At 44.0% G+C, this 16,392-nt stretch overlaps 1 protein-coding gene across 7 annotated transcripts in view; it reads left to right on the forward strand.

Annotated features, from left to right (window-relative positions):
- Window positions 1-16,392, forward strand: part of LOC310964126 (nuclear factor 1 B-type-like) — a 67,793-nt gene that overhangs the window by 31,897 nt on the left and 19,504 nt on the right. For 5 of the 7 annotated variants that reach the window (XM_083937144.1, XM_083937142.1, XM_083937147.1 and 2 more), the window contains exons 3-6: window positions 8,059-8,115; window positions 10,334-10,402; window positions 13,803-13,923; window positions 14,857-14,978. In XM_083937144.1, the coding sequence (XP_083793270.1) occupies window positions 8,059-8,115; window positions 10,334-10,402; window positions 13,803-13,923; window positions 14,857-14,978 (369 nt within the window). The remainder of the gene's footprint in view (window positions 1-8,058; window positions 8,116-10,333; window positions 10,403-13,802; window positions 13,924-14,856; window positions 14,979-16,392) is intronic. The other 2 variants (XM_083937145.1, XM_083937146.1) reach the window with 1 other exon arrangement.

Consider the following 16,392-nt stretch of genomic DNA (forward strand, 5'->3'; position numbering starts at 1 on the left):
ACACACACACACACACACACACACACACACACACACAGTCATACTTTTTCAAGAGCTGCCTCCACAGAGCATAATCGCCGACAGTGAACGCTCGTGCACAGCCCCCCCGCCCCCCCAACCTCTACCAGCCACCCCGCTGATTCATTCACAACTACAAAACTGCAGAAATACCCCCCACCCTCACATCCTGAAAGACTTCAGACTCTCTTCTTTTTTTTTCTCCCCCCTTCACATACTCCTCCCACCAACCCATCGGCTAGTTGCCCACCTCACCCGCTTGCCCCCCCTCCCCCCACCTCTCCTTCTTCTCCTCTTAACTACTGGCTAGGAGTTAATGGACTGTTTTGGCTAGTCTCCAGACGGTGAGTGTCACCTCATTAGCCTATAGAGGCTCGCTCCCAGACTGCTCCTTGTGTGTGTGTTTGTGTGTGTGTGTGTGTGTGTGTGTGCCTGTGTGTAGGAGGAGGACTACAACGACGGAATGTCATTGGTCTGTCTCCCCACCAACCCTCCCACCACACACCCCTTACCCTCTCCCTCTCCCCTTCCCACCACTACAATGAATGAGAAAACACGCATGCATAATTAAATCTATAGTCTTGTCCTCACTCCACCCTCCCTTCCCTCCTTCCTCCACAGCCGTGCATTAAAAGAAAAACACTCCTGCTTGGAAGTTTGCCACTGTGCCAGAAAAAAAAAAAGCAGTGTCTTCGAACCCTGAGAGATGTGGCCAACCTTCCACCCTAGTGTGGACCTATTCTTTTCTATCCCAGCCCGTCGAATGGCAGGGTGGCAACAGCGGGCGAATGTAAATGCCACCCGGTCCTGCCAGTCAATTGCGCCGCAACAAAGCTAATTGTTTGTTTGGTGCATACCAAAAAGATGCCGAGCTTGGCCATTGATGGGCCCATTGTTTCAACGCAGATGCAAAGTTCTTTTTTTTCTCACAGGCTAGACTTGACGGTGATTAAACTTGTGAATGAAACCATACTTTTCACTATTGATCATTTTTTCAGTGTATCAGTTAGCTGTTTAGTCTTTAACATAGTCCAAAATAGTTTCCCAGAGCCCAAATTGAAGCCTTCATATACACAATTCCGAAGATATATACAATTTTCAATGATAAAAATTGAAAAGTTTACATTTGAGAAGCTGAAACCAGCAAACCTGTGTAATTTTTGCATAAGACTTCAAAAGACGATCAAAAATTTTCAGCGATTGATTTCCCCTCGATCCATTAATTGATTCATTGACTAATTGTTTCAGCTCAAATTTTGTTCATCATATATAAATATATCCGCAACCGTGCCAGGTGTGAGAGAAAAACTTTGGATAGCATGCTGACAGGACAGTGACAGGAATAGAAAGAATAAAAATGGATAGAGAAAGTGGAAACGAAAAAGAATGTAATAAAAAAAAGCCAAAGGAAAGGCCACATTGTTAGAAAAAGGACAGTGGGAGGAGGTGGAAACATTAAGTGGGGCGCAGTGTGCTGACTGGAGGCCAGCCTGCTCATTTTTCATGGGACAGATGAGCCACTGTGTCACGTTGTGTCATTTGTCTGCAGCTCGGCTGCTGACTGCATCACACATGTACAGCACAGATCAGCTCGCCGCGGGATGCTGGGTGTGTGCCCCCTGTTTGTGCATGCATGTATGTCAGCGTGTGAGTTAATTGTTTGTGTGCACATGTCATAGAGCCTTATAAAACGAGCATTTGGAGATGCTTTTGATTTGGTGTTTGTATGCACGGTATATCCATCCGTGTAGAGGTGGGTAAACTTTATTTCACAAATTAAAAGGTGGGGAAGTTGAATTTAGATGGGTTAACCCTCATCTGCATCCTTGGTTTTGTGGATGTGTATCCCTTTGTGCTTGTCAGGTTCTTCCTTCTCCTCTCCCGGGCCGGTGTGGCTAATGATCCGTCAGGCCATTCAGTCCCTTGTTCAAGGCCCACTCGCCACTGAATGCGCTCCCTCCCCGTCCACACTGTTTGGTGACCTCAATGAGGAGCCTGTTGTCCTCCCGGCTCGGCTAAAATGCTCTCCTCTTTTCACTGCCGTGAGAGTTTACTGAGGAGAAGGCACAGAGACTCGGCGGAGAGAAATAGGGCCCGCTCTTCACTGGCATTAGTATGCACCGATTAGAAACAAACACACACTGATGATCCACGCACACTGGCACACACACACACACACACACACACACACAACGAGGTGGCGACACTCGCATGGAGAGATGCACACAGACAGATACAAGTGAGCTGGGTCACACACAGTCAACCACACACACATACACTGTATGGCTTCTCATTGTTCTTGTCTGGGCTGGGATCCCACTTGATTCCATAAGTCTCAAAACCCTGACAGTCCTACTGTGTGTGTGTGTGTGTGTGTGTGTGTGTGTGTGTGTGTGTGTGTGTGTGTCCCTCCTGCTCTATTGAACAAGTCTGTGGTGTCTGGCTTGGAGAAAAGAAGCCAAAATGTCATTGTTCTCACAGACGTTTCAACTTTGCCCCTCTCACTTTCTATCTGCCTTTCTCTCACTTTTCCTCTGAGTGTGTGTGTGTGTGTGTGTGTGTGTGTGTGTGTGTGTGTGTAACTTACCCTACTGTACCTGCATTCCCCGTCAGTGGCAGTCATCCGATAGGGTAGCTATCCGGATTACTAGGTGCTCCTTTAAGCCAATAAGAAATACTTGCCTTGTTCCAATTATGAGATAATCATTATGGTGTCACACAGTGTGTAGGCACCATTGGGGGAACACAGTCACAGATTGTCAAAGGGGATCTATACTATACATTTCTGTCTGTGCAGAGGTATCAAAATACAACAATAATGCATGGAAGAGGACATAAGAGAGGGACGTTTTCATTACGTGGTGCTCAGTTCAACACCTTCTACCAAATCCAGATAAAGTAGTTCAACAAGAAAGTTGCTGCCCATTAAAATTTTTGTTTTACTGTTTAATTGAAGCTCTTCCTTGTGAGACACCCTAAAATGGCGTCCCATTTGGCTGCGGCATGTTTCTTCCCTTCACCCACGGCGTCAATATCACTTTCCTTTCGGCCAGGTCAGGTGCCAGCCCATTGCGGGTTGGGGGTGGGGGTTGGGGGCGTAGGGTAGGGGACTGAAATGCCAGAATTTGGTGTGTGTGTGTGGCGGTGCGGGGAGGGATCGGCGGCGGGGTGCATCGCCAGTTGGCAGGCTGGCACACAATGGCTGGCACGATAAGATCCTCCCTCTTCTGCGGGCAGATTTCCTCGCCCATATCTTTTGTTTGGCTTGTTTGGGTTGCAGCTCATCCTGATAAAGGCCACTTTGTTTAGACAACAAAGCGCAAGGGAGGGAGAGAAGATAGAGATAGAGAGACAAAGAGTTAGAAACAGAGAGAAAGGGGGCATTAAAAAAAAAAAAGGCGGCAAACGGGGGGAGAGCGCCAACACAGATGGAGACACTAAAAGAAAGAAAAAGATATGTTTTAAAAAAAAATCAGATATTAAGGGTAAAAATTCTGACGATATCGTCACAGATACACGCTGAATATTAGATAAACACAGACGCTGGTATGAAAACATACAAGAGAGGAAGGATACAGTTGCAGGCACAGGGACAGCCATGGACAGATAGGGAAGGAGAAGAAAGAAAGAGATTTGGAGAAGAGAGCAGGTTCTGCTGAAAGCCAGTCCGAGTAGTGTGAGGTCATCAACAAAGCTGTGAATGATAGAAACCAGGAGCAGAGGAGGACACGGGACAGAGTACACACACACACACACACAAACACACACACACACACACAAACACACACACACACACACACACACACACACATTCCATACCAGCACATGTACACTTATTTACTGTCAAGACTTGCATGACCTGTGCCTCACACACAAACGCGCATATTTCGTCTGTGCATTTCCAAGGAAGGACAAACTGGTCTCCTGCAGCAGGAAGGGGAGAGAAAAGCCGGAGGACACTGTGCAGAAAGTCTGCTCGGCCACATCAAATATTTACTCAGGAGCAGCTGTATTGTCGAAACATTACGCATCGGAGCTGCTTCGTAATTAGGTCGATATTTTCTGCCCCTCTCCCTCTCTGTTTCCCTATTTCTCCGGGAGTCCACCCCTCTCCACCTCTCCTCCACACTCCCCTCCCCTCGCCTCCCCAGGCTGCTGAAATGCGTCTTGGCTCGGGACCCATGCCTCTGGCAGCCAGAGTGCTATACATGTGCACAGAACCCCGCTCGGCATAAAATGGCTGCCAGACAGGCTTCTCCTCCTGAAATGTCGACAGCGGTATGCATCTGCAGGGTGTGCGTGTCGCGCGTGCGCACATTTTTTTGTGTGTGGAGGATATCTGTACGTGTCTGCAAGTGTTTGCGGGCTATAGAACGTGCACCGCCACTGTCCAAAAAAAAAGAAAGAAAGTTTCCCAAACTATGTTGCTAATTTAATCCACACTGTGTGTGTGTATGTGCATGTGTGTTCTGCAATTTAGTGGGAACAGAATGGGTATGGTGCCAAAAATGAGAGGGTGGGTTAGGAGAGAGAGCGTGTGCGAGTGTTTTAGTGATTATAAAATCCAGGCGAGCAACACACTCGGGCGTGGAGAAACCTCACAAGCACTGAGAAACTTTCTTGCAGAGCCAGATTTCTGTTGCCATTACCCCTAATTGCCCTAATCGTTACAGTGGTATGATAAGTATCCCACCGGACAAGAAGGTGTAAGAACTCATGGACACATCCAAAATACCCACAAGCCCTCTCTGCTATTTTTTTCTTTTCTTTTTTTTGCTGAGTAACAGCAGATAATCTTGATTCAGTTGTGGTGCTGTTTTTTCACTTCCTTCATGAACCGGTTTGTTTATTTAAACAAGTGGCAGAGATGGAGGGTGCCAAGAAATGTTGTTTTTGGAAAAGGTCTGTATGTGTGTGTGTGTGTGTGCACGCGTGTGCGTGTGTGTGTGCGTGCATGTGCGAGAGAGGGCTTGTGTGTGTGTGTGTGTGTGTGGTGTCTGGCCCTGTGATCGAGGCCTGCCAAGCTCCCAGGGCAAAGCCCGGCCTACTCGACCGCAACTGTTTATTTACAGGTTACACTACTGTTTATTTGAAGACTATCGGGTTGGCTGGGGCTCTGCACAGGACACCTTTTAGATACAGATACCAGGCCTCATGCTCTAAATATCCCACTTCTTTACTGCATTTCAGCCACTTTCTGAACTGTATATTTTTTTTAATTCACACAAAATGTCCCTGCATTCCTTTAATCGAGCCTTTTTTTAATCCAGAATTATCTTTCTTTGACCTGTCTGTGATCTCAGATTGAGGATTTATTTAAATACCTGTTGAGTGATAAAAGTGATTAGATGTAAAACAAAGTGTTTAGTAGATATAAGCAGCACACTTGCGGCCTGACAAAGGTGCAAGCACTGCTCTAGACGATGTAACCGCCCTGAGAGAAGACGAAGGAGCACGAAGCTGCCCTTCTTAGGTCAAAGGTAAAATGTAATGCAATAGGGGAGGTGTTTCCAGCTTCGGAGCAGGCCTGGCAGATGCGCCATATGCTTGCATCCCACCTTGAGTAATCCAGGTGGTCTCTCCTGGTGCTACAGTGGGGCCTCATGCTGGAAGATGCTGCCTGGGATCTCTAATTGCCACCACCATCTGCTCTTTTTGTCATGGCTGCCTGTTCAATCCTCGAAGAAGGGAAGAAAAAACACACAAAACTCTGATTCGATCTAAACGAAGCAGTGCACCTTTCTCACCTCCAGCTCCTCACTCCTTCTGTCCCCTCACCACCTTTTCAGCGTTTGACCTCCTCTGCGCTCTCCGTTGCTCTTTTCTCTCCCCCTGGCCCCGTTTCTCTCCGTCTCAGCAGTTCTCAGGGCGCGAGCGTAGACTTGGCAGTCGTAACGAGACTGATGGATGACTCTGAAAGTGGCATGGGGGGTGGGAGGAGACAGGGAGACAAGGCCACTGAGCTCCCTGCAATCACTTTATGCACATGTGCTGTGCCAAATCCACACAAACCTCTGCCTGCCCACAAAAGCTGCTTTACACACTGTGTGTGTGTGTGTGTGTGTGTGTGTGTGTGTGTGTGTGTGTGTGTGTGTGTGTGTGTGTGTGTGTGTGTGTGTGTGTGTGTGTGTGTGTGTGTGTGTGTGTGTGTGTGTGTGTGTGTGTGTGTGTGTGTGTGTGTGTGTGTGTGTGTGTGTGTGTGTGTGTGGTGCAAGACAAACTTTGCTGAGACTATACAATTACTTGAACATGTTGTTCACAATATTGAATGGACTTTATTATTGAGATGATTCACTGAAACCTCCAACAATTTATATAGAATTTGATGAAGAATTTTCTGTATTTTGTATAATTGAATATTATTGGGGGATTTGGACTGATGATCAGACAAACAAGCGTTTTCACAATGTCACCTTGGGCTCTAGAAAAAGTTTGATGTGCATATTTCATTACCTCAGTTGTGTCGACTCAGGAATAGACAGAACAACAATGAAATCATCAGTCGCAGCCCCAACTGCTTTCAACGTGAACAAACTGTTCCTGCGTGTGCACATGAGACATTCAACAGAGATCCCTTCAACATATAGGACTACATGATGAGAAAGCATAAGTCACTCTTATGTTTTTATGTTTTCAGGAAGCGGAGCAGAGATGTGATTGTGAGACCGTAACTTGTACCTTACTCGTACGTTTTTAGGGGCTAAGACTACTGGAAAGAGGGGATTTTTTTTTCTTCTTAACGTATGGTCCTGCTCCCTCCCTACTTTGTCATTGTTGAGCTTTAGCCAAGAACATTCTGTTTTTGCAGTGCTGTTTAATAGTCAAATTTAGGAGCGGGGGAACAAGAGAGAGAGAGGGAGAGACACAGAGAGAGAACAAGTAAGGGATAAATCTTTCAACTTTTTTTCTTCTTTCTCTTCCACCCCCCCCCCCCTCTCTCTCTCTCTCTCTCTCTCTCTCTCTCGCTCTCTCTCTCTCATTGCCCCGTTACAGCGCTCATGAGAGCTGCGGCAGGAAAAGGGCTGTTGTTGCAAGCCGAGGGTATCTGAGTTCACTGTCTCTAGCTTGCCTCGGCTCTCTCGTGTTAAAGACGTAGATGATAATCTCCCTGCTGGTTCTCATTGGGCCCTCTTCGTCTAAGGGCATGTGTGGGCTTTGGCCAGTTTGGATCATTATGGGGGTCCACTCAGACGCTGTCGTTCACCGTTTGGCATTTATACTGTTTCAAAACCTTTTTCTGCTGTGTGATATAAAAGAAAAAAAAGGCCCATATGCCTGTCAGTGATCAACCAGAGCAGGAGCTGCTGAGGAATGATAGTCCCCCACCCCTTCCCCACCCCATCGCGGCTCCGAGGTAAAAGACGTCAGTCCGGGCCATCTCATACCAAAGGCTGCGCACCGTAGCCGGTGGAAAGAATTCCACTCATGTTTCCTTGTATTTCCCCGCCCCTCCTGTCCTCTCTTCACGTTTTGTTCTGTGCTCGTACCTTGCACAGCAGGACCGAACACATTCTGTATCCCCCCCTCTAACACTCCCTCAGCCCCTTTGAAAAATTACCCAGAGGTCTGCCGGTAAAAAACTTTTAAGCTATCCAGTGTCAGACACAGAGCTTTTTGCTTCGGTTTCCTCCCCATTAATGATAATGCTGTTCAAACAAAACTGTCTTGTTTAATGCACAGTGGGTATGTTCGCCTTGACGGGTAGATAAGGAAAGACATTAAAGCGTCCAGGAAGTCCTGAAGCCCTGAAATGCCTTTTGTCTTGTCGAGTGTCTTGACAGAATTAATTTCTTCATTTTAAATGACTTCAGTCAGTTTGTAGTAGGCCAAAGGTGTCACACAAACTTTAAAATAAGCTAAAAGTTTTGATCTACTTACTTTTATTATAAGTTACAGGATACAATCTTGTCACAAAGCCACCAGGTTATCTGTGCTGGAAATAATCGACACTGAAAAGAAAACCGTGTTCCAGTAAGATGGCATGTTGTTGTCCTCGTGCTTTACTAAGCCTCCCCCTCCAATCTCTCTGTGTGTTTGCAGACTCGCAGCAGTCAGGAAGTCCCAGTAACAATGAGCCAGGCAAGAACCCTCTTCCAGGTATGTACAGTACCAGTCGTCCACCCTACTCCCTCCTGTCATCACCCTATTGTTCCTCTGCAGCTCGCCCTCCTTACAGCGGCCTATGTACTCCCTAACTCACCTAGTTTAAATAGTGTCGATCTACTGTGAACTCAGTGACTTCACTCAAAATAGCAAAGCCCATATTGTAAAAAAAAAAAAAAGTACTGTACTACCTTAGGCGCATACAATGTTATGTCGTTTGTCCATGTGATCCATTTCAACGTGTAAAAATGGCAATTTTTAGAAAAATAGCTAAAAGAAAAAGTGAATTTAACTGCATAAAAGGGAGCGTGACTACTAACCAAACGAACTTTTAATAAAATAACTTTTCAACTTCTGTATGACAACTTTGCATGGAGAGAGGAGGAATAAAAATGAGATTGGATCATTGCTTTTGAATAATCATCATCCTCGTGGCGAAATAAAAGAAGAGACAGAGACAACAGTTTGCACCTTTGGCTGGCAGCTGAGTGTGTCATGGTGAAACAGCTGTAGGGAATATATTCTCTGACAGTGCTGGACTGACCCGCGCTGTGTCGTCACCATATTGGAATGAAAATAGTTCGAGAAGTATAATTAGTTTTCTACCTCAAGAGCCGTTTCTGCCGATACAGGTGCCAAGGAAAACATACTTGTGAGCCAATGACTCAGGCCTTGGAGGTCCTCGACAGTGGCGCAGTTCCCCGCAAAAAAAAAACGTTGGCTCACTGGAGGTATTAGGATTTGTAGGTGCCAATCGAGCTGCCCGCCTATCTTTCTGGCACGGCCCGAGTGCCCTTGGCATAGCATCAAAGCCAAGCCAGAGTCATTTTCATGTCAATAACTTGTCTGGCTGTATATTTACTTACAGGTTATACAACAAATGCTTAAAAAAATCATTATAATTATCATTTGTTTAGTCTAAAAATAAATGTCTGAAAAGAGAAAAAAATCTGGCTGTGTTGAAACAAACCCCATTTTTCTTCCAAAGCTGCTAAAACAGTTTGTTTACATTGGATAGAGTAAATAATCTTTAACATAAATACTACAGTAAATGCCTCTTTAAGGTGGACATTTCTTGCTGTGATACTGTATTGTTAGCATAACAGTGTCAATATTGACGGTTATTAAGTTGTGCTTGTGTAATGGATCAAGCGCACCCTCAGCCATGCGTGTCACTCCCTCCTCCTCACACACCTGTCCTCTTGTTCCGTACTATATCGCACACTCTGCTGCTGATAGTTTAAACACTTCAACTGAAAAGCAAGCACAATAACTGAAATCCTTTATCATTATTAAATTCCAAAATGTTCAAGTCGACAACCATAGTTAAATTCTTATGGAAATAGGGTAAAATAGTGATGACTTAGAGGCTTGGACTACTGATCACTGAAAATACTGGTTAAAAAGGATTGTAACTCAAGTAGGGGTGTAAGAATGTATCGATACACTTGAGTTCTGCGATACTGTATAGACTTTTTAAAACAATGTATCCATTTTTAGTTGATAGTTTAGTTTAGTTAGTTAAGTGACAGGCAGTGGTTCATTTTGTGTAGATTAAACTCATCTATATAGCAGTGTTTTAATGTAACTTCAGCCATTTGACTCTTCTACTCCAATGCATGCATGTGGTAGTAAAGTTAGATTTATATATTGTCTTTCTTACAGCATCACAATATATTGATACATGTCACAATAAGCCTGTGAATGTTCTCATTTGTCCAGGTCATCGTTATCCCCAAAGCAATTTCAGTCAAAAGCAACTGGACTTATTATTAATACTGTATTTTTCTAGGAAATTCCTAGAAAATTCCTAGACAAATAACCAAGACAAGTAACAAATTACCAAGTCCAGTTGCTTTTGACTGAAATTGCTTTGGGGATACATGTCACAATACGTATCGTATCGCCAGATAGACACTGATTAATTCTCTTCTAAAATATATACAAGACAATAGGATTTTGTTTGTAGGTTCCTTTTTTTTTTTACTAGATAATGCTTCATTGACAACAAACTGACACAAACTGGACCAATGGCTGTTGAGCTTCATCCAAAATGTTGCAGAATGATTGAGAATGTTGGAATGTATATTGAACACAATGTCACTGTTGATTTTACATTCAAAGAAATCACCAGCACTGAAAGTATTTCATAATAACCACTCATGACTGTAATAATGACTGCATGGTTTTCCGTATGTTCCTGTGTCCACAGTGTACTTGGAAGACAGCTTCATCAAATCAGGAGTCTTCAGTGTTACAGAACTGGTGCGAGTGTCCAGAAGTAAGTGCACACAACAGCCGTCGTTTACTATTTTTTTTTTCCATCTGCACAACCACACAGGTGTTTTTTAGGTATTCTTTCACTTAGACTTCTGCTCACATTGAAGCTCGGTCGCACTACGCTGGGAATCACATGAGGACACCGAGGTTTATGTACTTACAAGAATGTTGGAGGTGGTTCCCTACCCTAACAGGTGTAACCTAGTTAATATGATAGCCGGGGAGATGTCAATCAATCACAGCCTGCACACGCCCACACTGTCTCGAGAACGGGTCTAATCAGGTAACGGAAAACACCTTTAAATCTGTTCTTTTGCTCAAAAGCAGACAGATGTATTTAGGTGTTTTCCTATAAACAATTGTGTAACTAACAGCTTTCGCACGAATCCCGACCTCTGTGTATTTACTGAAATCCACCTTACAACTGTGGTGTGGTAGATCCAGTTTGGCCAGTCTGCTTTGCAATAAGAGAACGCTTGAGTGTGCAGCCGTCTGTATGAGCCTGTGTGCATCTGTATAGACATGCCTGCCCCTCCACAAAGCAGTTGACGGTTGTTCTTCCGGCAGTTCTCTCGACTCTGATAACTGAGCGCACCCCAAGGCGCTGTTTTCCTGTACTTTAGCTGTGGAACATGCCTGGGGAGTACAAAGACTCCTATCACCCTCAATAACCTGTGTTTAAAAGAAACATACCTGCGATGTGCTGTCTGTGTGTGTGTGTTATAGTATGCGCCTGTCTATTCCAGTCCTATGGATAGACTCAGTGTGGCGTTCAGTGCTGCAGTCAGTCTACACATTATTTAGAATAAGTTTAAAGATCCTATATTGTAATGGTCCCATATTGTAAAAAGTTTTTTATTATAAAGCAGGTCAAGGTGCGATATATATACTGTGAAAGTATCAAAATACTCAATCCACAGAAAGACGCACACTTCTGTACGGTTGTGATGTCACAGCAATACTGTGTGTGTGTATATATATATATATATATATACTGTATATATATATATATATATATGAGAAAATGCTGTTACAGCTTACGCCAGCTGCAATGGCTGTGCAGAGACACTACAAGCACACCGAAATGTTGAACAGAGCAGACTGTGCTTTTTAGGGAGCCCAAAGCAAGAATAATGTTTTGTTTTTTTTCTGAACATTACAGCATGTAATCATGTTCTAGTAGAAACCCAAAATACAAGTGTGAACCTGAAAATGAGCACAATTTGTCCCCTTTTAACTAAGTCAAGTCAATCTGCAAAAAAATTAATTGGCAACAACTTTAACAAAACAAGCAATCCAAATACGTCAACTTTGGTTCTGAGAAATTCTGATTATTTTCACAATTTTCTAACATACACCGAGCGATTAGTCGAGAAAATAACCAGCAAAGTGATCGATAATGAAAATAATTATTAGTTGTGGCCCTAAAGTGATGATTATTTATGCTCTTCAAAAGCATAAATATAGACCTGTCGATTCATTCCTATACAATACCTATAATATCCAATAGTCATATACCCTTTAACTTCCAAATGTTCAAAATGAACCCATATATGGTTTTCACATTTAAAATATTCTACGTTGTCACTGTTTTCTTTTTCCATTCACATGTGAATGATTGAAAGCAAATAATACCATTTAAAACCGACCTTGGTTTCTTTTTTTACCTGGACCAGGTGGTCTCAACTGTCTCAACTGTCATACCACACTCTGAAAGGCAGAACCTATTTGTTTCGATGCTCAGAGGCTGATATCCTCTGAAAAGGCTGTGTTTTTGTTTAGTGTTTAACTTGCCCCCTGACCAGATGGCCGCTGCGCTGGCGTGTTTGCTCTCATGTGACCGGGGCCTTGTTTCACTAAAGCTGACTGAAGTTGAGCTGGAATTTTAAAAAGGTCGACGGACACACAGGAATTGTCACTCACTCAGCCGGTCACTCCCTGGGAAGATATCTAAGCAGCCGCTCGTCCGTCATCGCGCTTCTCTCCCGACTCTCCGGGCTGTTGAGACATTCTTTGAAGTCCATCAAAGGGAGCTGTGGAGTTCAAGGCTGACTTGCAATCCAGCATTTCGACGAGGACACTCATTAATGCAACAGGAGCCTCGACTGCAAGTGTAAAGATGTTTTGCCAACAGAAAATGTGGACATGCACAGGCAAATGAAAGTGTTGATGTCAATGTACATTTTACCTTTATATACAGTACTAAGGTGCTAAAAGAAGCACTCTGGGGCAAATTATTTGCTGCATTATTGTTTCTTTTTTTTTTATTAACTTAAAAGTCAAAGCTCACATTATTAAATGATATGACAGGCAAGGCAGCCAAGTCATATTGCAAATATTGTGCCGAGCCAAGAAGAGAGAAAAAACGATAGAGAGAAACGGCCACAGACAGAGATGGTTGGGGGGTACCCTCAACCATGAATGACAAAAAAACCCAAAACAATGGTCTTGTATTCGGCGTCCTCGGGCCGGATGCATTCCTCCACAGACAGCTCGGTATGGGTTGCAGCGGGTAGGGGCCTTTGCCAGGGCTACAGTGGGCTGCCAGGGTGGAGGCTGGCGGAGAGATCGTGCCAGTGGTGAACCTCAGACCACAACAGACGGCGCCACACACTCCATCCTCTCATCGACTCCAAACCAACCAACCGCTCGAGCTGCAGGCTGCCTCGTGGGCCACACACTAAAGAGCGAGAGAGGCATAGAGAGACACAGGAGAGAGAGAGAGGGGGGGGGGGGGTGAACTCCTATTGTTCTGTAAACACCGACCCAGCCTTCCTTGAAACAATATCCTTCACCTTGACCGCAGTGAGAAGAACAACACCTTTTCCACTGTATATCACTGTGCGAGGAAACTGCTGAGTATTATTATTGGACTGTAGACAAGTAAAGAAAATGCTGATGATTGTTCATCCAACTTTTGATGCATCACAAATGATTCTATTTAGCAACAAATTGCCTGCTTTTGGTGCTTTCAGCTATAAAACCCACTGCTGTCTTACTGCATATGTTGTATATATTCATTGTGTCTTATAGGGCTGGACTCAATAATTATGATAATAATAATATAGAGATTCATCCATGCTTAGAAAATGCAGCTACAGTAAACTTTCTTGCCATAAACACATTAAGAAACAGTAACTTAATCAGAGTGCTCAGCAGATATTCCTGATGGTCAGACAGTTAACCTGTGAATAGGGAGCGCTTAATTGGATACACAGGCCCTCTAAACACAAAGCGTCAATAACAGTCAGTCAAGCTATTGTGCAATTAATTGTGCGTCTCTAGATATGAGGATAGGGAAAGACACAGGGCTCATTCTGACAACACTGCTGACACTAAACCCCCTTGCAGTGATTACAGAGTAACTGTCTTCTCTTTTGATTTCTCTGTGTCCTCTACAGTGCCCATCACCCACGGTGCTGCGGTAAACTTCTCCATGGCCGACATGCCCAGCCAACCCTACTATCATGACCTGAACTCCAGCGTGGGGCTGCATCGCTCCCTGTCCTCCCCACCCGGCAGGTCAGTGGAAGTTACAGCAGCAAAGCGCCAATGTCCTTCTGTATACCGTCACAGCAGTGACATTGTGTATTATTATCATTATTATTATTTACACAGAAATAATTAACATGATGAGTTTGGACCAAGCCAGGCTAGCTGTCTCCTACTACTTGCAGTGTTTATGCTAAGCTAAGCTAACCATCTCCTGACAGTAGCTTCAGGTTCAGCATAATGATGAGTGGTATCAATCTTATCGTCTAACTCTTGGCAAAGTAAATATTAAGTAAAGTATATTTCCCAAAACTATTTTAAAGGGATTGTTGTGATTCTGTGAAGTGAGATAGCAGTCAACACGCCGGCAGGAGACAGGTACAGAAGCTAAGCAATGTACTGCTGAGGATCGGGGCAGCAACAAAACATATTATTATTATTATTTTAGCCAAATTAAAAAACGCTATATATAGAATACTTTCACAGTTTTACCTTGCAGCCAGGCGGCCTTTTACGACAGGTAACTGAAACCATTTTGTCCATCTATGCTCATTTGAAAGCTCCATTGACAAAAACATTTTATTTTCCAGAACACAGGAGTTGCTGTTCTACGGCTGCCTTCAGCCTTAGTTTGTTTGTGTTACCGTGTGACTGTAAAATTACTGTTTTTGTCAAAGGGAGTCTGGTGGCTTGTAGGTGGTTAAAATATATTTTGCTGCGTGCCTCTGTCCTTAGCAGTACATCGCTTTGCTTCTGTGTCAATGCTACTGCTTCTCCAAACCGGTGGTGTGCTGACTGCCTTCCACTCTAGATAATACACTGACTGAAAAAATCTGAACTATTCCTTTAACTTAACCTTCACACAGTGCAAATAACATCCAAGCCAACAGCCCCAAGCCAAAGAGCAGCATCTTGCAATCTTGAAAGTCATGATAGCAAAAATGACTTCTTCCTGTCCCACAGCAAAAGGCCCAAAACCGTCAACATGGAAGAGAACATGGACACCAGCCCAACAGGACCTGACTTCTACTCGTCACCCAGCTCGCCAGCCAGCAGTCGGGCAAACTGGCACGATAGAGATGGAGGTGATTTTCCTGTTTTTATTTGACCACCTTTATTTACCCGTGGGAGGTCTGTCAGGCTTAGATGAACTTTGTCAGTAACAGCCTCCATCGCATTCATACAGTTATGCAAACATTCAGAGTGAGGGAACAGCCCTCGTGCGACCACATTTTTTGCTCACCGCTGCACAGCACCATGTTGACAGAATTTAATGAGGGATAGGAGAACACAACTCTTTTCACCCTCATTCCCTGCAAATAGATTGTATCAAAGCAAACACCTCGCATTGTTTTTTAACAGCCGCTGAACTCTATTTAACTCTCAGCCTTCTCATGGGCTACTGTACATCAATGTCGCAACCCGTTTCACTGCGGATGAACTGCATCTGGTTTCTCTGCACATGAACCTGTTCAACACTCTTTAAATATGACAGAGATAGCCCCAGGCATCGCCTCTCATATAAACGTTTAAACCCATTTTTAACCGCTGTCTGAATGTCAATCTGTATCTCGCACCTGTCACTTCGGCAAAGGAAACATCGGACCCCACAATACTGGGACTCCGTTATGAGAACAAACTGTTCCAGCTGAAACTCACAACGTGGTATCTAAAGGATAACAACACTTTGGTTCTTTTCCTTACTGATAAACTTTATAAAAGTTTTACTTTCATACAAGGGCAATATGTGAGTGTTCAAATGTTGGGTGTATAGTTTTCTTCACATACAGATAGCTGAAACACCTTTTGAGTGGCGTTTCTAAAGAAATCCTCTATTTATAAACCTCATGTAGAGCCATTGGACCCGCGGGGTACACGTGTCAGATGTCTTCTGATCAGGAAATCAAGCTATACATCTTGGCTGAACTTAAGAGACATTCCCCATCAGTGGAGTTTGGAAGATCAAGTGCCAACTTTGAAGGCACAGGTCGAGTTAGAAGGGAATTAAGAAATAAAGCTCAGCTAATGAGCTCATACATAGAGCTTACTGGATTTGGGAAAAAAAAAGAAAAGAGATGTGTGTATCTGAGAAAAAACCTGTCCTGCATGCTTGTGTCTGTGCGCGAGAGAAAAAGTCCTCACGGGACAGCTTGCATGTCTCATTACATTGTCTCCTGGTGCAGAGCAGAGCCCGTCACCCTTTTAATTAAGGCCTCACTGTCCCGTGTTTCCGGATCATTCTCGCTCTCTGCTGACTTCTCTACCACACTCGACTACCCCTGGATTCTACTAACAGAGGGGGGTTTGGTTAGACAAAATGATAAGAAACAAAATGTCCCACCTTTTTTTCCACCCAGTCCTCTTTTTTTTATTTCAATATAATAAGTAGGAAGGCTGAGAGAGAGGAAATCACCAGCTGATACACTGGAGGAACAGTACTAGCTGGATTCAACCACATCTCAATGCGGGTACATGAAAATGTAGCCTGAGTATCGCTCT

Source organism: Echiichthys vipera (genome assembly GCF_963691815.1).
Source record: "Echiichthys vipera genome assembly, chromosome: 22".
Classification (NCBI taxonomy): domain Eukaryota; kingdom Metazoa; phylum Chordata; class Actinopteri; order Perciformes; family Trachinidae; genus Echiichthys; species Echiichthys vipera.